This window comes from Calonectris borealis, chromosome 6, assembly GCF_964195595.1.
Source record: "Calonectris borealis chromosome 6, bCalBor7.hap1.2, whole genome shotgun sequence".
Taxonomy (NCBI): domain Eukaryota; kingdom Metazoa; phylum Chordata; class Aves; order Procellariiformes; family Procellariidae; genus Calonectris; species Calonectris borealis.
In genome coordinates, this window is record NC_134317.1 from 31,257,297 (window position 1) to 31,279,655 (window position 22,359).

The window sequence follows — 22,359 nt, forward strand, 5'->3', positions numbered from 1 at the left end:
ATCCTTTGTTACTTTCAAAGATATCTATACTAAAAGGAATTGAAGAAATTAAGGCATAAAGCCCTAGGCCTTATACTTTTATTGAAAATTACATGCTTTTATTTGGAACACCGTAGCGGTCTAGCTGGTAACACCTGAGGCTGTGTGGAACAACAGGACCTTCACTGAAAAAATAATTAACACCATCTCCAAAAAGATTATTTTTTTTCTGAGAAAATGAAGCATGTGCTTCTGTTTCGAGCTTTCAAACCACGGGCAATAGGGAGAAACAACCATTTGAAAAACCACTGTGTTTTGCTGCTGCAGTGCCAGCACAGAGACACAAGTTGTAACAGATACTTTTGGATTTCTAATGACACAGCTGGTGATGTTGGTAAACAGTGAGAGCTAGCAAGAACATTTCAATTAAAAAACCCCAATTAATTACAAACTTGGTAAAAAAATACAAGAAAGAATGTATAAAAATATTCTATGTGTAATTCTTTTTAAAATAACATAGATTCTATACTGATTCAATCTTCCCAACGATGTCTGCACCTCTTCATAATGGTCTTGCTGATGTGGTGACATACACAGCATGTTTCAGAAAGAAAAAGTCTGTTTGCTGAATCTTCTCAGATAATAATTTCAACAGCTCTGTTTTGCAATACCCAGGTCACATTGCCTGCGTGATAAGGTAAGTTTCGTGTTGGAAGAATTTTCATACTGATGGAATACTTTTTTTTTGCAGAGAGGTTCTATATGAAAACATCTTGCTGTCCTTATTGCTGTACATTCACAATCTTTGCATGGGCTCTGGAACTGGTGACCACAGCTAGACAAGCTCTCTGTTTAGGAGATAAAGGTCCCCTATGTAAGCTACCTTGTTAGTGGCATATTTAACTCCAAATTCATACATGGAATGTTCTACAGGATCTTGGGGAAGCTGCCTTGGGCCTACAGACCATCATGAAAAAAAAACACAACAGAAAACAGCTGTGGTATTACTTAAATATTTGTAAACAATGCTTTTGTGCCTCTTACTGTTTACGGTTATAGTTCAAGACTTACATGTAGAATGGACACATCTGAAAGCTATATCCAGGAGTACATTTTGATATGTCTGACTCATTTTTCTGTCAAAATATGCAGCTGAAATTCTGGCAACTCACAGGAGAAGAATGTAGGTTCCCCTTGTTGAACTTCATGAGATTCCTCTTGGCCCATTTCTCCAGCCTGTCCGGTTCCCTCTGAATGGCAGCGTAACCATCCAGTATTTCAGCCACTCCTCCCGGTTTCGTATCAACTGCAAATTTGTGTAGGCTGCACTCTGTCTCATCATACAGGTGATTAATGAAGATGTCAAACAGTACTGGCCCTAGTATGAAGCCCCAGGGAGCTCTAGTGTTTTGCCTCCAACTGGACTGTATGCCGCTGATCACAACCCTCTGGGACTGGCGGTTCAGCCAATTTTCAACCTGCCTCACTATGCACTTAACTAACACATACTTCGTCCGCTTGTCTGTGGGATGTTATCAGAGATAATGTCAAAAGCCTTACTAAAGTTGAGATAAACAACATCTACTGCTCTCCCCTCACGCACCAAGCTAGTTGTCTCACTGTAGAAGGCTATCAGGTTAATAAAGCATGATTTCCCCCCTTTGTAAATGAATGCTGACTACTCCCAATCACCTTCTTTGGTCCTTAACATGTATGGAACCCGTTTCCAGGACTATTTTCTCCATCACCTTCCCAGGTTACAATGGAAGCTACAATGAAGTACAAAGAGTAGACTTTCTTTGGTATTTTTAAGAATATGTTATAAATTTAAGAGTACCAGTTACACCTCTTAAAAACAGTATCAAACCAAAGGCCTAGCTAAACAAAGAACTGGTCTCTGAAGGTTTCAATAGTGAATGCCCTTGGAAAAAGTATAAAAATTGGTCAAAGGCATAGTAAGGCTTCTCCAGAACACTCTTCCAGCCTTCAACAATGTGCAATTCATGTGCCCATGTAAACTGATAACATCTCCTCTTGTAGTAAGGAATTCCTCAGCGTAACTGCATACTGTGTAAATCATAGAATCATAGAATCATTAAGGTTGGAAAAGACCTCTAAGATCATCGAGTCCAACCATCAACCTAACACCACCATACCCACTACACCATGTCCCTAAAAGAACCACCTTCTATAATCTAAAGAAGTTAACTTATTTGTATCTCATTAAAAATGAGCTATGGCTATCTTGGTTGCAAAGTGAACCTGAACCTTGTCCAATGTAATCTGTACAAGTTGTGTGGGCTGTGAGCTATAGCCTGCAGTTGGCAGCTTCTACGATTCAGAAAACTGTTTGTCAGAAGTGATTCATGAGAATGCAGAGGGGAAGCAGTACAAAACCCGGATAGCTGAATGGTATGATGCGGTTGTATTAGTCGTCACACTAGCACTCTCTCAGTTGGAAACTCAGGGTGTTGCTTTGTCTGGATCCTATTTACTATTGAATTTCTATTGCAGTGCTGTTTTCTTTCTGGCTGCCTTGGCACATATTCTGGACACTAGACTTCTCTCTACTATTCCTCAAAATGAGACTTCCTCATTCAAATTTCAGTATGATTCTGTCAGATCCAAAAGTCAACTATCAAAAAAAAATAGTCTGGACTGTCTCCACTATTTCAGTAGATATATCAAAACTTGGGATGCTTGTGTCTGTTCCAACCAGCACTGAGAAATGGTTCTACTCATGGTAAATATGAAAAACTCACAATGAAGTTCCGAAAGGTGATTTATTTTTAATTCTCATTAAAATGTACACTTTTCTTACAAATTAAGTAGTGCTGCAAACCCTTTGAACAAATTATAAATTACTGACCAGAAATGCAAAACACAAGAGTGGAGCCTAATCTGTATTTGCCTTCCTCAGTAAAGTATTCTGTGTCCTTATATAAGGGCTCCTTTCCAGGAAATGCCACTTCGGAAGACCTTTACTAATCAAAGAATAATAAGCACTCTATACTGCTAAACATGTATATAAATATTAAAAATTGTACCCATTTTAGAAGTATTGTTCGTAAAGGCAATTCTCGTCTTCTTCAAATAAATTTTGATTTACTTTTAAAACTTCTTTTATTTTTTACTTTATAGACAGGGGAATCCAGAAATTGTGTATCTGTAAACTGATCCCCACGCCTTAATTTGCTGTAAACAAAAGACATAAAAGACATCATGTATGAATATCACCAAGCACTTACGTAACTATAATTATAATAATTATGTAATTATAATAACAATTCCAAACGGTAAATGCTCTCAATGAAAGCTTGATACACTAAAGAAATTAAATTTATGGAAAATAAGTATGTCTGAAATAGCAAGGCATAGATAACTAGTTTTCCAAAATAATGCTAAAAATATTAGTCGTCTCATGTCGCCTGTATCATATTAAGATATGAGTCATCGTAACTTATTCCTATAAGACAAAACTCAAAAATTATTTAAACCAAAATCTTAACAGCATCCATTCAGTATACTTGAAAATAAAATATAAATAGGAGACAGTAATCTAAAATCTTGAGTGACATCCACATTTTTTTCTGTTATTAGTTACTGTCCCACTCCAGAAATACAGAACCTTATCATTGTGGGGTAAAAGAGGAGAATGTGTCAATATCATAATATTACAGCATTTTAGCATCCAATTCAGTTAGTAAAAGAAAAACGCAACTCTGATCCCTTTGCATTTCTTTTACAAGCTATCTGGCATAAATATTTCGAAAAGCCAGCGGTAAAGTGAAAAGACACTTCTTACATTACTTTTTACTTTTAGCTCCTCGTTTTGTCCTCAATCTCATTGCTTCAATTATTTGCTTACTTACAGAGGTAACCAAAAATATTTTGAGGGTGTATGAGAGCATTGTGCATATTTTTTCAGTTTGTGGATTTATTTTCTTCTCCTCCCACAATTTTGCCAGAAAAGGAAGACGTACTCCGTTTACACCTTTGTCATAAAGTAAGTTGCTATAATCCTTTCAGTCTCCACACTATTACAGGGAAATCTTGATACTGTCTTTACCTCATGAATATGAATTCTACTAATACACACAAAACACAGTGTAATTTTTCCTTAAATTAATATTATACTTAAAAAAAAAACAAACCACAAACCAAACAAAAAACCCCAATCAACTTTGTGGCAAAAAACTCTCAGAATATTTTCAGAAGTAATCAACTTAAAGGTCCATTGGGATTTAGATCTATTCACGTAAGTGCAAATATATTCGTTTTCTTAATGGAAGTTTGGCTTTAAAATCCTCTTTTAAATTTTAATAGTTATTACACAATTTATGTCTTGTCTTTTAACAATCTCAGAAATCCTGTGCCACTAAATTTGCTAAGAATACTGCGAGGTAAATAACTAATTATCAAATTAATATATCTTAAACTTAAATGATTTCTTATACTAGATATAGCTAGTTAAAGCAAAATGACTGAATTACATAATATTAGTGCATAAATTATCTTGCCACTTGATAATTTTACAAGGACATTATTATGGTATAAGTTTACCATAATATATATGGTGTGTATATATATATGTTTACCATGTTTAATTATAACATTTACAATTATCCACCTCTAAAGGGGTTTATATCCTGATAAACATTAAGAATTCACCATTATTCACTATTAGTATAAAATGTTAAATTATATGCTATATTTAAATTTTGAGACTTGAATACTGTTGGTGTCTTACTTTGGCACTTGGAAATCCTGCCACACTAACAGGAAATGCTTTATATCAACAGTGAAGTATCTTTGCAAAAGCGATTTGTGAAAGAGAGAGTTCAACTGTTTATTTGGGGGTTTTAATAGCGAATCTTTACTGGGAATAGTTATGTACTCCAAAAAACAAACAAAAGCCCTCATTTACATATACTTACCGGTTTAAGTTGGGTTCTTTGTAGCAAATAGTGGCTCTTCCTCGTCTAGATGGTGCTGCTGAGTTTTCTTCTAAAGTTTTGGGGGATTTAGGTAAGGAAGTGTGAGATCGTATACTAGTATTTGTCAGATCTTGCAAAGACTTTCTCCCTGTGAATACAATAGTTTATATGCCTCATTTTAAATATTTTCTGAATCATTAAGTAAACTTTCAATTCATAATTATTTTTAGTTAGTATTTCTTGATTCAGGTACTTTGGTTACTGCTCCTACTCTAAAGATGCTCATCAAAAAATGGGATAGATGATCAAAGAAAACACCATTACAGCAGCTTTCAACCTACCCAAATTTGGAGCTGTTTGAGTTCTGCCATGGCTCTTGGGACATTTTAAGAAAGCCCCATAGGCACTGTAATTTGCAGCTAGCTGCTTGAGACTCCCAAGAGTTATTGCGTTTAAAAAAGTAAACCTGCACACAGCTCATGGCCTTGAGTGCAGAAGGAGGGCATACAAGTATAATCCGAACATTCAACCTGTACAAGAGTTCTCTACTACTGCATTTTCCAACTTTATGCTTGCTCTTTGGGCATATGTGCATAAAATGAGCATAGCAAAGTGATTAAGTGAGCCTCCTTCAAAACTGTATACTACCAAACTATTTACAATGCCTTGTATTTTGAACCACTGAACATGTCCGAGAGGAATACCTCATAAAAAAAGTAACCGGCCTTGATAGAAGAAGTACTATTTGTATCAGCTTTCTGTAATCTTTTAAAAGCAATCCAGAATGCCAGAAAAAAAAAAATCAATATTTAATTTGGAGACAAATATTTTGATAACTTAGGAGAAATATTGAAATTATTATTTAGCCCAATTTCAAAAAATTCTAAACCATTTATAGATCATAGTCTCTCTGAAAAGCACTAAGATTTAATGCAGACAGCAATCCAAGATGAAATAAACAATCTTAATCTGTATTCCTGAAAAGTTCTTCCAAGAGTGTACATTCCTCACTGATACAGGTCAAGTTTTAGATTTACTGCGTCCAGATGAGAACACTTGGAATGTACTTTTTCAAAGGAACTGAATTTAAAACTCTCTTATCTTCACTTCTTGAGTTTGAACACTTTACCTTAAATCCTCTGTGGCAGCAAATGGATGCTATTGATCTCATAGAAGAAATTCATACACATTTGGGATAAATGATGAATTTTTTATTGTGCCTAACTTGAGACTAATAAATTATATCACTGTATATTTACATACCTGTCAAAAAAGTGAAGATTTTCTTTATTATAGCACCTGATTGCCTTATACAGTCTAGTACACACACTCTTAACTGATGGTCAAGCTGATAATGCTGAATTACTATTGCCCTGTAGTAGAATTCTGTGCTGAGATCAAGTAAAATATCTCAGTGGGTAAGACTGATAATTTCATCATTAGTCTTCTGAAATGTGTTGTGCAGAGACATAAAGTCAGAGGTTCTTCATTGGATTTCTGCTAACTTTACTTCTAAGTATGACAGACATATTAAGGTGACTTTGGACTATTTGCAGCAAGTCCCTCCTAATCTATGAAGGCAAAAGAAAAAGCATTGTCTTTTGAAGGAGTTCATTAAGGAAGAGCAATGCTCATTTGGTTTAAATGAGATGGCTCTCCGATCATAAAAAACATCCCAAGTTTCGCTGCCTCACACATCAATCTTGATGTATACTAGTTTTAAGGTGAAAGTAAACTGTTATTCTGAGCTTTTCCTAAAGCTTAAGGTTAGAGATCAGGTCAGCTTCTTTTTAAGCAGTAAGAGTTTTGAGACGTCTATGAGTCTGCATTATTTAGGAAAGCTGGATGCGTTTCAGTGTGAATATTCATGTTCACATAGATTTAACTATATAGAGACTTTCATTACAGGAGACTTTCAAGGTAAATTTCTAAGTACAGCTCAAGGTAGTGATCAGAAAAGCTGGCATCATCCAAAAGAATGGCATTTCCTTGCTTTCTTTTAATTCAAGATATGGATTTGGATGTAGGATGAAAAATGAACTGGTTTTTGAACTATGCTTAAGGGGATGAAGATCAAATTATTAGCTTGCTTTTTATGTCAGTAGTCTTTGATACGGCTGATCACAAGGGTTTACTAATTTATCATTAAAGCTAATAAAATTATGGGATCCTTTTTGTACCTTCAAAGAAGGCATCGAAGATGAGAAGATGCAACTGCAAATTACCAGGACTAATACCTCACACAACGATCTAATTTTGCCAGTATTAGTATTCTGTGGTCACATAAAACATGAGATTTTTTTGGCCATTGTGTCCTAGCATTCAAATGAAGCCAAGGCAGTATTTGCTTGATAGTTTGTGATTCAAACTATTAATTTGAGCTAGAAAACTGTCTAGGTGTTGGGACATTCTCAGACAAGTTCCTGAAGTAAACAGGAACTTGTTGAGATGTTTACAAAATGCTACAAAACTTCAAAGGTACATTTTAAAGCATATTTAAACTCTAGCATAGATGTTAGTCATATATTCCTTTAGTTCCTTTACAGTAATTTCATTGTATGATAGAATCTAAACCTATCTTCCAGACTACACTAAAGTTTGATTATTTTCTTAACTTAATGTATCTTACTTAAAAAAAAGGTTGTCACATGAAAGATTGCTCACAGGTAGATTCTAGAGAAAACCTGCTCAAAGTACTTTTTTTAGATTTCACAATTCCTGTTGAATTGCAGTGTTTCTAAAGAAATACAAATGAAATCTTTAAGTCCACCTATGTTCTCCATTTATGAAGGGAACAGTGTAGATCACTTTTATTTCTCTTGTATAAAAGCTCAAGCTATTGTATCTTTTCTATCCCCAACTTTCTGAATTCCATCACATTCTTTGAAAAATGAATACATGCTCCAACTACAATTGCTCCTCAAGAATGTAGACTACTTACATCTGCCCAACTAAATGTCATCTTGGAATATATTGAAAAGTAACAAGGATATTAGTTACCACAATTAAAAAAGATATTGTGACTGATATATGATATAAAATATGAATAATTTTAGTGATTTTCAGTCCTACCTCTTTCCACTCCTGTTTCATCCACTCTAAGCAAGCAATAAGAACAGGATAGTATTAAGAGAAGATACCTTACCACTATTTCAGGCACTACCTAATTCAAAATAGCTTTTTTTTTCCTCACCTATACACTTACCATGACAAGGTGACAGAGTCTTTTTGTAAGTCTCTTTAGAAATATGATCCAGTTTTTGTTCTGCTTTTCCAGCATCCAGTGCTTTATTATGATCATTTTCCCCAGAGATTTCAGAGTTTTTCAGTATAGGGAAGTTCATGGAAGCATTGTGGTTATCAAGAGCTGGGAGCTCCACATTGGAAAGACCTTCCTGGAAAAAGCTATCTACATTTAATGGCATATTCTTAGAACATTCGATAGGTAAGAATTTTAAAAATTCTGATTTTTGAACCGTAGGCTTTAACTTGCTCATAAAGGAATCTATCTCATGAGGGACTTCCTGGTCATCCAAAATATTCTGTCCCCCCCGATCAATATGCCTGAAATAGTTTTTGTCTGGTCTGGTCTCAGTAATATCAGAACTAAACCTCTGTTTGTGCTTTACCTGATTATCAGGAGAATTACTAATGTGCGGGTTTTTATGCGCCACTGATGAAGAATCTACTTTCTTTAACATATTAGCATCATTATCAAGTTGTTCTTTAGCTTGTGGTGTATTCACAGCTACACCATTCTGAGTAACTAACACTACTTGCATTTGCTGAGTTTCAGTTACTTGATTTCCACGAACAGCCTCTGCATGCAATGCATCCTTATTTCTTAAGTCTTCATTTTTGCAAAGTGAGAACCGTGTAAGATTTTCTTTTGGCATTATATATGCTTTCCGGCTAGCCTTTGCTAATGTACGTTTTAATCTGCCTGGCGAAAAATGGCTACTCTTTTGGTCTACTTTCTGAGTAATTTTATGAATGATGTCACTTGCAGTTTCTCCACTTTGTCCGTAACTACTTTTTTTGTTGTATTTTCTCTTTATAATATTCTTCTGGTCTTGTCTTCTCTTGCTGTCATGTTGGTGTATCTCTGTGTGAGACTTTTTTGAAATATGTTCTCCATACTGCCCATTTTCCTCTCCACAGTATTTTGCTGTGTTCGTTTTAGAAGGGTTTTGAAAAGTTTTCATGTTTATTTTTGGTCTGCTATGTTTCTCATTAGTATGCAGAAAGTCCCACTGTAAAGATAATACATTGGAAGTGTTATCTTGCAATGGTAAATTTTCAGCACAATAAAATTCTGGTGAGATCTTGTTAATAGACGAGTTTGAGTCTGCTTTTTGTATTTTGCTTTCCATGTCTTCAAATATTTCTGAGAAAGATTCTTTATTTGCCTCCTGTTTTCTTGGACTCATTAAGTTAACCTGATATGTCCTCCTAGTATCTTCAGCTTTACTTGGACAATTTTGTGCTTGATAATATTTACTGGTATTTAGCAAACTCTGTTCCCCTATAGAATTTCCTGTAGGTAGCTGTTCTCTCTGACTTTGGAATAGTTGAGTTTGTGAGTCAGTAGTTTTTGAAACTTCACTATTGTCAGCCCTAGCGTGCCTTTCTTCTGCATACAAATTTGAACTGACTTCAGTCTTGCTTTTAATTTTCTCTTTATCCTTCTTAGAATATTTTACTTTTCTGAAATGTGCTAATATTTTATCAGAATTGGCATTACTATTTTTATTTCGGAGTAATTTATCTTTGTCTTTCGCTGTAACTGTGAGTAGTTCACCCGCATCACTGGTGGTCAACTCCATATCGGCATCATAAACAGTTTCTTCAGGCTTCATCTTGTCAGTAAAAAGCAGCTTCTTAAAATCTACCTTAATTTCATTGCTAAATTTAACAGGTAAAGGAATAATGCGAGAGAAGTCACCTGAACTTTCCTGCAAATTCGTGTCATTGGTGTTGCTGCCACTGTTGATACCATGATGAGGCACATTATTTGAGCTACATTTTTTAACAAAATCCTTTATATTAGGCTGAGTTTTTAACTTATGAAGTACTGCATGTTTCTTTCTTTCAGTCACATTTCCACAGAATGGCAATGAACTATCATTACATTGTTTTGTAAGCTCCTCAGACCGTCTTAAAGATTGTGTATTTTTGACATGAGTCAGGAAGGCGCTATTGCAAGTTAGTTCTGTGCATAATTGATTTTCTGCAAAGAGAAAAATTTCAGCAGCTTGGGGAAAGAAAGAATAGAGTATAGTTATCAGAATAAGACAGATTACTGAAGGTTGGACCAGAAGCATGGAAAATTACAAACTGATTTTTTTTTTTTTTTTTACTGAATACACACGTTCTGTGGTTAAACACACATTCTAGATACACACATTCTCCTTAAAAGTTTAGTTAACTAGAGCTAATTTCATATTTTACCAAAGTTGGTATGTATAAAATTGGTTATAAATAAAAGTATATTTTTCTATAACTACTTCAGTTATTATTTGGTTATCTTATTGAAGTTTCGTTCTGTTCATATTAATTTTGTTACAGTTCAGCTGTGTTATTTCAATGAACATTATTCTACAAGTGATTGTCAGGACACCTATACTTATGGGTGAGCATAGAATCATCATAGAATCATAGAATAGTTTGGGTTGGAAGGGACCTTTAAAGGACATCTAGTCCAACCCCCCTGTAATGAGCAGGGACATCTTCAACTAGATCAGGTTGCTCAGAGCCCCATCCAACCTGACCTTGAATGTTTCCAGGGATGGGGCATCTACCACCTCTCTGGGCAACCTGTTCCCGTGTTTCACCACCCTCATTGTAAAAAATTTCTTCCTTATATCTAGTCTAAATCTACCCTCTTTTAGTTTAAAACCATTCCCTCTTGTCCTGTCGCAACAGCCCTGCTAAAAAGTCTGTCCCCCTCTTTGTTAGAAGTCCCCTTTAAGCACTGAAAGGCTGCAATAAGGTCTCCTCAAAGCCCTCTCTTTTTTTATTTAGCATTCTAGCATTATTTTTATATAGCATTCTATTTTTTATTAGTTTATTACAGTTTAGGAATCTTACTATACATTCTGTATTGCACATCAAGTAATGAATTATTAAATATTAATTCTCAGATAGGTCTGAAAAATAAATCACCTGTACAGGAATACATCATACCTTTTAAAAACATATTTTTGTCAACGGTTGTTTCCACCGGGTCTATTTCAATTAACTTTTGATTATTTGTACCAGAAGGCAATGATAATGCATACTTGACTTGATCTGAATGCATTTCCTTTGACAAAACAGTGGTACACTTATAAGAATTTGGTATTTCACACACAGAAGGGCTATCTTGCTGTTTTGCATTAGCTGTTGCAATTAAAGGAAGTTTTACTGGCAATTCTACAGATCTGAAAAGAGGAAATTTTACTGTGAAGATTTTTATTACATTTTATGCCATAACATTCAATTGTTTAAAACATTCCCTTAATAATGTATAAAAGCAGAAAACAAGAACTCAAGTATGAAATCTGGTTCCATCTTAGGGGCAAATATATTTTTTGTGATAGAGAATCCTGTTTTGTGCTGGTGAGACCCTCATGAAGAAAGAAGCAAGCTATTCAAACACAAGTTTTTTCTACCACTCTCTCTATATATAAATTCCAAGTTGCAAATAGGTAATTTCTGCATTAGACAGGAAATTGTTTCTTATCACCTCAAAAATACCTAGGACAATATACAAAGATTAGTTGTAAAAAAAATCCACAGACACTTACCAACTTCTGCGTTTAATATAACCACCTACCTAGCAGACTGACATGTACTCTCAAACTGGTCATCTGTAGGGCTACTTGGACCAGCTGACAGAGGATTCTTTCAAAAGAAGAACAGTGGGGAAGTAGAAACAGTTGAATATTCTCTTATGTTTTAAGTATCAGAAATATCCACAGCAAAAAAAATAATGAATGGGCAAAAAATAGAAGTACTGATGAAAGGTGCAGGATATTCAAACACACATAATAATTTTAAAGAAAAATATTTTGTAGCGAATCTTATAAAAATCTGTAACCTACTTGCATCCCAAAGCAACATATAGACTTCTTTAATGTAGCTATATCTAATGCAAAGTGCATTGTACACATAGAAGCACAGAGCAACACTAAGCAACTGTTTAGAACAGACAATAAATATAGTATTTTTTTAAAAAATTAACTGTAATTTTGCCATGACACAAGGACTAACACGGACTGTATTTTCTGGTAAAGTTTCCACATGCAAGATATTTATTGCAGCACTAAGCAAGGAAGGCAAGTAGCTCGCTCATTAATGACGAATACCACATACTGAAGTTCTATGCTTTTTTTTTTAACCACATGACTTCATCAGAGCTAACTCATATTTAACTTTTAGATACTTTGTAAACAAGATTAAATCCTAAATTTTTAGTGCAAGAACAGCAAAATTTAATTGATTTCACTAGACTAGGATTTCATCCCAAGTTTTAAGGAATGGGGGTAAATGTTTTAAAATGCATGTATGATTTCAACATTTAGATGCTTTGAAAATATTATCCTGGAAAATAAGTTCAATATGGTAATAGTTCAAAAAACATCTTACCTCAGAAAGACTGCTTATTTCTATTGCATTTAAGAGGTTATAATTCAAAAATGCTTCTATTTCTATAAGAGTTTTATTCTGCATGTAAAAGAAAAAGTAATTTCAAAATATACTTTAAGTGGCTTCTGGCTTAAGAAAAGACAAGATATAAAGGTGAATCTACATTGTAATTTTTTTTTTTTTTTTTTTTTTTACACTCAATTGAGCACAAACTGATTTTTAATACCATCTCAATACTTATAAAGGTGAAACTAACACTAAATAGCTATGGATAGACATATACGCTGATGGACAAAATAATAAGTACAAAAAAATCCTATGAAAGAAAAACCAAACGTGAATACTATGCTATCAGATGATATAGCTTCACAAATCTGAGATGTACATTTTAAATCACCATTTTAAGAAGCAATATTAAGTTTCCAAAAAAGATAAAAGCTTGGTTTAGCTGATCTAAGTTTAAATGATATTATTTGCAGCGTACCAAACAGTTTAGTTTTCGATGAAGCAAGATATTATGAAGCTGCAGCTTTTCTACTTTCTTCTGAAGAAAAATCTTCTCATTCTTTAGCTTCCGAGAATTTTCTTTCTCCACACTCAAAGCCACAGCTAATGCTTTATTATTTTGTTTTAAAGATACTTTAAATATAGATGAGTTATCTAAAGGAGACAAAATCATATTATTTTTAACAGCTTCAATTCCAGGCCCTCTCTGCATGAGCTATCACTGTATAACAACATTTTTACCTGTAGGTTTTGGTGGAACAATAGCAAAGCCTAACACTTTTTAATATAAAACTGTTTCTGTTGGCTATCATTCTGATGTCTACTCTGTCAGTTTCAAGTTCAAGTTTATTTCATGCACGGATTCTGCTCTACTCTGGATTTTTTAAAATAAGGTTATTTTAAGAAGAAAGCATTTAAAAATGGATAGTTTCACAGGCATAAAAATGTTTCCAAATTTCTAAAAATCAAATATAAATTTTACAAATAATAATGTTCAAACATTTTGAGCATAAATGTGAGTTTTGACAACAGAAAGAAAAAATCTTTGAATTATAAATATATCTTCCACTGTCCTAATGAAAACCTGCCTACTCATATCTGTTACAGAATGTTTTAGGAACTTAACTTTTTTTTTCCAGTGATACTACATATTACCAAGATGATTTTTTTTGCCTCACATTCATAGTATACACAGAGTTAACCTGAACTCAAGGTAGAGACAAGTCTGACCATACTCTTTCACAATACAAAAAGGAGCAAGGTTCGCTTGAAATCTGCTCCAACTACATCTCTTCGTTGTCTTATGTTATTACTTCTGTGATCTGTGATCCAAAATTTGCAAGGCCTTATTTCTTTGCTTTGGGAAACAGGCAACAACAGTGGAACCTTGTTAATCCAAACATTATGCTTTGAAATTACTGTTCAGCTTAGTGAATTATTTGTGTTACTGCAGTACGGAGATTTCTAAAGGACATTAGTATTATTCATCTAATACTGTTTATTTTTCACTGAAAATTAGTATTTTTGACATAAAGGCACAATAAGTTAAAAAAAAATATACGAACAACAACAAAAATATAAATACGTATATACAAACAACAAAAATTCTTGCCGCACCTATCACAGAAAGAGAAGCAGAAGCCAACATTCACTTAACCATGCTGCTTGAATTAGAGAGCTCTGAAATAGCGATGTTTCACCACATTTGTAGTTTCCCTACCTTTTGCAGAAAAGGATCTGAGATGTTGCAAAGTGTTGTTTTTGTCAGAGCCAGAAACAAAACCCAACCACCTACCATGACAAATCCATGTTTGAATTTAATCCTGACTTACTGAGAAAACAAAGTACCTTCTGGCAAGTGATTAAATCAGCAGATTAATATTTGTAGTTTTCCTTGATTCAGTAAATGACTCAATGAAGAATTTTATATATTTTGCAAATGGGAATACTAGGTATTTTACTATAGCAACTATATTTTAAAAGGTCATTGATTTTACTCATTTTGGTACCTCAGTTTTTAGACACCCCAAATGGACATGGACGTTAAAAATGCACTTGAGTACACTCTTTTAAAAAACACTGGCACACCAAAGAACAAGCACTGAAAGTACTTGGGGAATTAGATAAATAAACAACTTATAATCATGTGTTTTAACTTTCAGACTCTCCTAAAATTCTCAACACACCACATAAATATGTTTAACAGGCAGTAATTCAGCAAATCACATTAAATACAATTACTATTCCTTTTGAAGTCATACATTCTAAGTACAGTAAATGGCTTCAGTTTTATTTTAACAGGACTTACTTATTAATTTAGTTTTGATTTTAGATGCTAAAGAAGCATTCCGTTTTGCAGCTTGTAATGTTCCATCCCTCTTCTTCATATCTGCTTTAACAGCATCCGAGGTGAAAATGGTAGATGATTTAGCAGTTGCTTGTTTATCCATCATCAAAATGAACCTGTACATTGTCAAGAGGAATTCCCAAATAATACATGATCTTTCTCACATTTTTTAAAATTTTCATTACCTCTTACCAGGGTTTGTTATCTCTGAAGCTAAGAACATTGCTTCAGTCTTTACCTTTGTTCAATTAATTCAAAAAGGTTAATGAATTGTAGATAATGTAGATAATTTTAACTACTAGAATTCTACTACTGTAGAGTGGCAAAATATTTAATAAACATGAAGACTAAAAGGATCACAGATTTTTGATCTTGTCCACTCCCTCAAGTTATCTATCCAAGTTTACACTTAAAAGGGAAAAAAATCCAAGGTTCTATCACTTCACAATATGACCAGACCAGCTTTTGCTTTGTCAGGACAAATTTTAAATTGAAGCACCTAAATGAACTGCATTATAAACGCTCTAAATTTAAACAAACAGCGAGAGAGACCGGCCCGCCAGCACAGATAGAACAGGGAGTGGTGTCCCAGCAAACCGCTTCGAGGAGGCCGGTCCCGCCGCCCTCGGGTCTCTCCCGTCCTCACAGGCGACAGGCAGCGCGCGCGCCCGCTGCCGCCTCACCCCAGGGGCCGCCGACGGCTGCGCGGGCGCCAGCGGCCGTTGGGCGGCGGCCGTTGGGCCGAGCCGCTCGCGCGCCCCCAGCGACAGGCCTCGCGGCTGGCGGGGCAGGCCCAGGCGGGGCTGCGAGCCCGGGGGGCGGGTGGGCGAACAGCCCCTGGCTGAACGTCAGGCGGGGGAGAGCGCGGCCTTAAACCTGCGAACTGATCCATGCCCACGTTTTGTACCGTGTGAAGAGGTATTCAGAATTAAATCACTGGATGACAGCAGAACAAAACGATACACGAAAGCAAGAAAAGATGACAAACTTACTGGAGAATCAGCAACACTTCGTGCTTTGTAATTCAAAGGTAAAATGCATAGCCAGGCTGTAATAGTTGGGTACAAACCCATCCCGCATCTGCAGCTGGATTTATACCACAACCAACATCCACTGCTGTGTCTTCTTTGATGCTTTGTTGATAAAACAGGAAAGGCACTGTAGCAGTTTCATTATGTACACACGAAATCAACCATGTTAAAATAGTTCACATGCACTCTCACATACGGTCACATACATTTCTTTTCAGAAATGGGATATGCATAAGTCATTAACCTTTAATCCACGGTTCCAGCTCTTCAGTGACATTCCTGGGTGTTTTAAAAAGAAGGAGTGGGACGCGTGTAACTTTTCAACTACATGTCTTTGCAAAACCATTTCAAATACCAACCATTAATAATGCTAAAATTAAAAAATAAATGTTAATTGTATAAACACTTAGCATCAACCCCAGTACACTGTGAGGAAGGGAGTAGGGAACTGCAGATGTTCCACCTGGCTCAGAGATTTTCAGGAAGAGTTTGAGGTATTCGGCTTTCTGTTCAAAGAGTTCCCTTAGGTTAAAAGGAGAAATCCATGTAATTCCTTCTCAGTGGAAAGTTAAATTTCTTTTTGGCTGACCTTTAGCTATTAGTAATAGATGAAATAACAAACAATTAATAGTCAGTCATTAAGACAGTTATGAAAACAAAAAAGATAAATTTAAAAAACAATAGATTATAGCAAGTACACTTGCTGCCTGCATACTTACTGACTTGTAAGGGTAGGAGTCTCTGATGTCAGAATTTGAGCAAGCCCACTTTTAGGTTGGTTTAGGTAATACTAGGACTGGGAATTGCAAGGAAGTATTTTAGTCTAATAAAATGCTTTTCCCCAAAATCTGTTCTGAGCCCAAAAGCCCTTGCTCTTTAACACTCCCTTCACTGGCTATGTGGGCCCAGTCCTACCATTACTTCAGGTGGATTAGATCCTAAATTTCATCCAGGAATCAGTAAATTTATAGTTTTGTGAAAATCTTAAGAGAGTTAACGTTTTAATTTATTTGAAGATTTACAGAGATGTGGAAGGTTGAAGTAAAAAACAGCATTAGGTTCTGTAATACAGTAATCATCATGAAAATCTAACTTTCCGTGTGCTAATATTACAATATGCTATAAAGTAAATCAAAGGAATTGCACAGTAAGTATCAGTGGCATTATTTGAAAATCTATCTTTATGAAGTTATTATTTTCATAATCTGCTGCAAACAGCATCTGGAGAGTCTCTCTTTTCTACCTTTTCTTAATTTGTGGATGATACATAGCACAATTTCCCAGTGTGGCCCTGAAGCTGCAAAACCCTATGCTTCTATGCAATCCCCTTAAAATACAGATTTGATCCAGCACACCTTATATGCCTTTGGTACGTTTCCCCTTACAAGGCAACTTGGAAGTGACTGTAGCCACTGTAAAACTCTGGCCAACTAAAAGAGCAAATAACCTTACGTAACTTTAAAAATAGAAAACCAATCAAATAAAACTTACCTCTTTTCCAGAAGGCAGTGTTTTCCTCCAGATCCAATCATGAGTTTTCATTTCCTCCAGTTTTACAACAGTCCCAAGTCCTGAAGGGGCAATTACCAATTTGCTTCCATTTAATGTTTATGTCACTACTGTGGGCAATAAATTTAAAACAAAACATCAGGTATTGCATTTCCACCTGTGGTCATACTTTCCTTTACACTCCACTGAGGAACTCCCACACTGTAACATTTCACATGTAAAAATCTCCAGTTAATTGCCAGCTGCTGAAAGTGGGGAAGAGCTTAAAGCACTGCCAAGTTTCACAGCCTATATATCTTAAATATATATTAAGAGCAGAATTCCGGTTTTCGGTCATTTGGGATCCTATGACTGGTCTTTAAACTGAATAGAAATGAGAGGGAGTGAGGGAAAGACAAAAAGACAGACTTCTTGTAGAAGCCCTAACCATGTGGGAAGTGTTGTATGGAATTTGTATCTTACTAGATACTTGCAAATCCATCTCTGAGAAAGATCTTGGTTGAGGAATTAATCCCACGGGGCCTGGTAAAGCGTGAGCTATGACTAAAGCACTTCCAGTGGGTAGATGATGTAGAACAGCTTCTCCCTCTGTGGATTCTCTGATGTCCAACAAGACTTGAGCTCATGCTATAGTTTTTCCTGAAATTATAGTATGAAGAACACGTTTTCCTCTAATCACACCCTTACTTGCACAAGCTTAATGAAAATTCATTTCTTAATACCTCTTCCGCTCTGTCAAATTTGACTGAATTAGTAAATTGAAACACTATATAGAGGATGAGTGTGTAAGCCTGGCTTCCTTTGGAAACTAGTGAAAAACAAGACAAAAAAGGCCCGGTGTTCATTTCCCAAGAACATGCAGCTCAAAAGGCAGTTTCCTTGTGCAGGTTGGTTATGCTGCATGCTTCTATACCAAGTACATGCTGTACTAAGCTTGAATTGTAATGATATTTCACATGGTTAAATCTGAGCTCCAAAACTTACCTATTGCACTCTTTGTGTGTGTGTGTGTGCACAAATATGTACGTACGAACTGAAACCATATATATAGTTCTGGTCTTCCAATGCAGAAATACATGAAGGAACATTGTTCAGCCTTTTGAGGCAAAATCAAGCCAGCTTAAAGAAGAAAACAAGCATGGAAAGCTGCAGCTTCATTAAGTGAATGTTTTAGAGTGAGAAAGACTGGAAGTTATAACTTAAAATATATTGTAACATTTGACAACAATGGCCACATTTAAGTTGCAATTGCTATGTATGAACTATTCCCAGTGAGTAAGGGACAACACACATTATATCCTTACTAAACACATAGTTACACCAGACACCATTATTCCAAAAAAATAATCTATTACACTTATTTTCACTTATTTTATAGGAAGTTCAATATCCATGAATTATCAGCCTGTATTGCACTCAGTGGCATGTTGTAACTTGTGTTCTTATTTAATTAATTAGATACTAAGCATTAAAGACCTGGCTCCTGGGTACATTTTTAGCCCAGAACTTAGAGAGCACATGACAATCACGGTACTTGGCATGCCATTGCCTCTCTTTGCTGCAACTATAGCATGCTTAGTTGCTAAGGAAAATGAAACATGAAGTATTTACTGTAGCTTTAACTGCCATTCTAATGCAAATTGGCATTAAGATAAAAAGAAGCAAGTTTAAGTGGTAAGCGACCACTCAGTTACGCAATTTCAAAGAGCATTTAATATCTCCCTAGTAGGACAAGATGCAACATGATTTAGATGGCTCTTTACTTTAATGTCCTTCACTTGACTGAAGGGAAGTCTGAATTACAAGTCTATGGTCCTAAATAGTAACTGAAAACACAGTAGCCTATGAATATGTAGGTATTCTCAAAATCAAAATGTAGTAACAGACCAGAATACAGCAAGCTACGCAGTTGGAACTGTGGCTGCTCTGTGATTATTTGTTACATATCCTTTGATCTGACCCTTTAGCAAGTGAACTTGTGGTTGAAGTTTTAAATACCTTAAATATGGTAACAAAATGCCTCCAAAGGGAAACACTGAGGAAAAAACCAGAATGATACAAGATGAAAATCAATAGGAATTGTAAACTGAGTTAATTTGCTAAGGTAAACACAGAGAAACTATTTAAATACAATATGGGCACATTTCTTGTATGTGCAGTGTACAGTTAAATAACTGGATTTTTACTGGACTTCAGACAGCAATTAAAATATATTGTTAACATTTGGGATTTAGTTATCTCTTACTATATTTTCTAAACATATAATCAGCTTATAACTTGAGAAAGTTTGCAGAAACCTAGAGTTTGGTCCCATTAACTTCTGCACACAACTAGTTATTTGGCAGTTGTATCCATAGGGATAGGTTCTTACTGTATGTTATGGCAAAAAAGAAATTCTTTTTTATTTGCTTACAAAGTGAAGTGGGAACTAGACATATAAACTTTTTTTTTTTAAATATGGCTGCATCTTAGAACCATTTTTAATTTGTACGGAAATTTTTCATAATGACACTGAGACAAAAGCATAATGAGAATCTAATTTTTTCACCTTTCCATCGTTTATGCATGCATTTTGGTGAGCAAGCAACTATATGTCAGACATAAGCAATTCCTTTTAACAGGACACTGTTTCTGCAAGTCTTTGTGAAATGGCTGTATGAGGGTGAAGCACTCTGCCTGCATTCATCCATGCTATTTTAATGCATTAATGGTTTGCTGTAAAAAATGCATACAAGTCTGACGCAGAAAAAAACCCACATTTCACAGGCAAGCAACAGGAAAGCAAATTAAAAGCTATGATGCCTGCATTCATATACATTAGCTAGAACTAAACAGCCTGCTGCTGGCACACAAGCTAGTGAGTTGGTCTGCTCAAAGGGACAAGCAGTCATGTCAAAGTAGGCCAGAAAACACTCACTGACCTGAGGCTAATTTTTTCTGCCTTTGCCCCCCATTTTAATCAAAGCAGACCTGTCCGTCTTCAGACTCAGAGCACGTACCAGCATCACATCATCCTTGCGAAAGCACCCGTCTCAGTGCTGCAACTCGGGACGTGCAGCCGCAGGAGAAACCAGCGCCCATTGCTCAGGCTTCCACCTTGGGCCAAAGCCACTGCCCCGGCCCGGGCTGACCAGAAAGGCTCCAAGACCACCGTGAAGTAAAACGGGAGCATTGCGGGTTCGAAGAATAGCTCAAGCTGCAATATTCCTGAGCCTACAGAAAAAGCAACTGAGTCGAACCCACTTTGAGTAAACACTTGTAATTAAAAAAAAAAAAAAAAGATTCTGAGGAAAGAGACTCTGCCTTACAGCGTAGCCGAGTTTACGTGGGCCAGCCTCACTTCAGAGGACGCAGACACCAAAGCCGCGCCTGAGGGACCCCCTCTGGGCAAAGTGGGGGAGGCAGGGGCAGCAGAGCCACGGGTGTCCCTACACCCGGCTGACCCACCATACCCGTGGGTGGGAAGCCCGGGCGACCGGCGGTGCCCCCAGGAGGGAGATGGCGCCGCGGGCACCCCGCTCCGCACGGGCACACGGGCTGCCCCTCTCGTCTCCTCTCCTCTCCCCGCTCGGCTCCGGCCCGGCCCTTCCTGCCGCCCGGCCGCCATTTTGCGGAGCCGAGGCGGCCCCTCAGGCGGCCCTACCTCCTCCGGCCCCGGCGAGGCGGCCCTGCCGCGGGAGGCGGCGGCGCAGGTAATGCGGGATAGCAGCCGCCCCCGCCCCGCGGCGGGACCCCCTACCCGCAGGCGGCCCCGGGCGGGGAGCTGAGCCGCCTTCCCTGGCTGGCTCCCGGAGGGGCGGGGGTGGGCTTCCCCTTTTCTGGCGGAGCAGCGCCCCACGAAAGGGAGGGGGGGCCCCGGCCTGCTGGGAGGGCGGCTGCCCGGCTCTTTGGCCAGCGGGCTGCGAGCTCATCAGTTAATTTTGGTGAAACAATAGCAGGCGCGCGGGCACAAGGCGCGCAGTGGGAGTTAGTACCCCTCAAAGGGCGTGCTCTGAAAAGAACCCAAAACGTTTTGAAGATTTTCTTCCGCTTCTTGTGCCAATTTTTTTCTGCCCAGACAGAGCCCCCCTCCTGCAGGGAGCTCAAGGCAGGCACAAGTAAGAGTATTTATTGGCAATGTGGCATTAATGACGTGACAGCTTCAACAACTAGGTAAAGCAGCCCTAATTAAAGATCACATTTTAAGGAAGCCAAGTTGTTGTTAGTACAAAATTACTGCATTTTTAGTGCATTGAACTATACTCAAAGAAAGATTTCCCAGAATGCCTTTCCAGTACTCTGCTCACACATACTGACCACATAATTCTGCTTACCCATTTGTCTCAAAAGAGTAACTGTGTTTCCTAGCAAAGTAAAATGCCATAGTTTTTTATCATAAAGGTGTAGAATATTTGGCTATTTGCACTAATATGTCTCCAGAACTGTTTTCAAAGCTGATTTACAGTACTGTGTAACAAACATCTAAGAGCTGAGCTAACACTTAGGTCTTGTATATAATATGTTCAGTCTTAACTGGCATTAGATTTTCTTTTGTTTGTATCTGTTACAGGTTTGAATAGCTCGTAATTAACATCATAATTTGCAAATGCAATGGAAGAGAGCAAGTCTGAAGACGTCCAGGGTATTCTACGACTTAATGTGCGAGGATGTTTATACACAGCCAGGCACGAGTCTCTATGCCGCTTTAAGGATTCAATGCTAGCTTCTATGTTTAGTGGACGCTTTCCTCTAAAAGTGGATGAATCAGGTAAATATGTTCAAGCTGTAAATTCTGATCAGGGAGCTCTGTGGCAAATACATGCTTTTATAAATATTTATGCATTTTATAGTATAACTCTTTTCCCAATCTGCTAAGCATCAGCTGGCTTCTTGAATTCCAGGATGTAAAACAATTATGCATGCATGACTTTATACTTACGAG

The 22,359-nt window shown here is 36.8% G+C and overlaps 2 protein-coding genes across 11 annotated transcripts in view; one reads left to right on the forward strand and one right to left on the reverse strand.

The window, feature by feature from the left end:
- Positions 1 to 2,647: 2,647 nt before the first annotated feature.
- SGO2 (shugoshin 2) lies at positions 2,648 to 20,834 on the reverse strand. Its single transcript, XM_075153570.1, has 11 exons — positions 20,747 to 20,834; positions 17,901 to 18,077; positions 15,891 to 17,548; positions 14,860 to 15,014; positions 14,272 to 14,342; positions 12,546 to 13,205; positions 11,734 to 11,801; positions 11,103 to 11,338; positions 8,122 to 10,146; positions 4,917 to 5,064; positions 2,648 to 3,174 (listed from the first exon to the last, which is right to left on the reverse strand). The coding sequence occupies exons 6-11, from the start codon at positions 12,627 to 12,629 to the stop codon at positions 3,069 to 3,071; spliced, it is 2,667 nt and encodes an 888-aa protein (XP_075009671.1). The 5' UTR covers positions 12,630 to 13,205; positions 14,272 to 14,342; positions 14,860 to 15,014; positions 15,891 to 17,548; positions 17,901 to 18,077; positions 20,747 to 20,834; the 3' UTR covers positions 2,648 to 3,068.
- Positions 20,788 to 22,359, forward strand: part of KCTD18 (potassium channel tetramerization domain containing 18) — a 39,126-nt gene continuing 37,554 nt past the window's right edge. For 9 of the 10 annotated variants that reach the window (XR_012674149.1, XR_012674150.1, XM_075153582.1 and 6 more), the window contains exons 1-2: positions 20,788 to 21,130; positions 21,988 to 22,185. Coding sequence is in view for 8 of the 10 variants with exons in the window: in XM_075153582.1 (XP_075009683.1) it covers positions 22,029 to 22,185 (157 nt within the window). In the remaining 2 variants the exon portion in view is untranslated. Of the gene's footprint in view, positions 21,131 to 21,231; positions 21,591 to 21,987; positions 22,186 to 22,359 lie in introns of those variants that run through there. The other variant, XM_075153578.1, reaches the window with a different exon arrangement.

What these genes read in the sequence shown, in the direction of transcription:
- SGO2 (XM_075153570.1), bottom strand. Translation starts at nt 12,629, where the DNA reads ATGCAGAATAAAACTCTTATAGAAATAGAAGCATTTTTGAATTATAAC. An exon ending in AGTACATGTCAGTCTGCTAG is followed by an intron (nt 11,339 to 11,733) that starts GTAGGTGGTTAT and finishes TCCTCTTTTCAG; the next exon opens with ATCTGTAGAATTGCCAGTAA. An exon ending in CAAAAATATGTTTTTAAAAG is followed by an intron (nt 10,147 to 11,102) that starts GTATGATGTATT and finishes TTCTCTTTGCAG; the next exon opens with AAAATCAATTATGCACAGAA.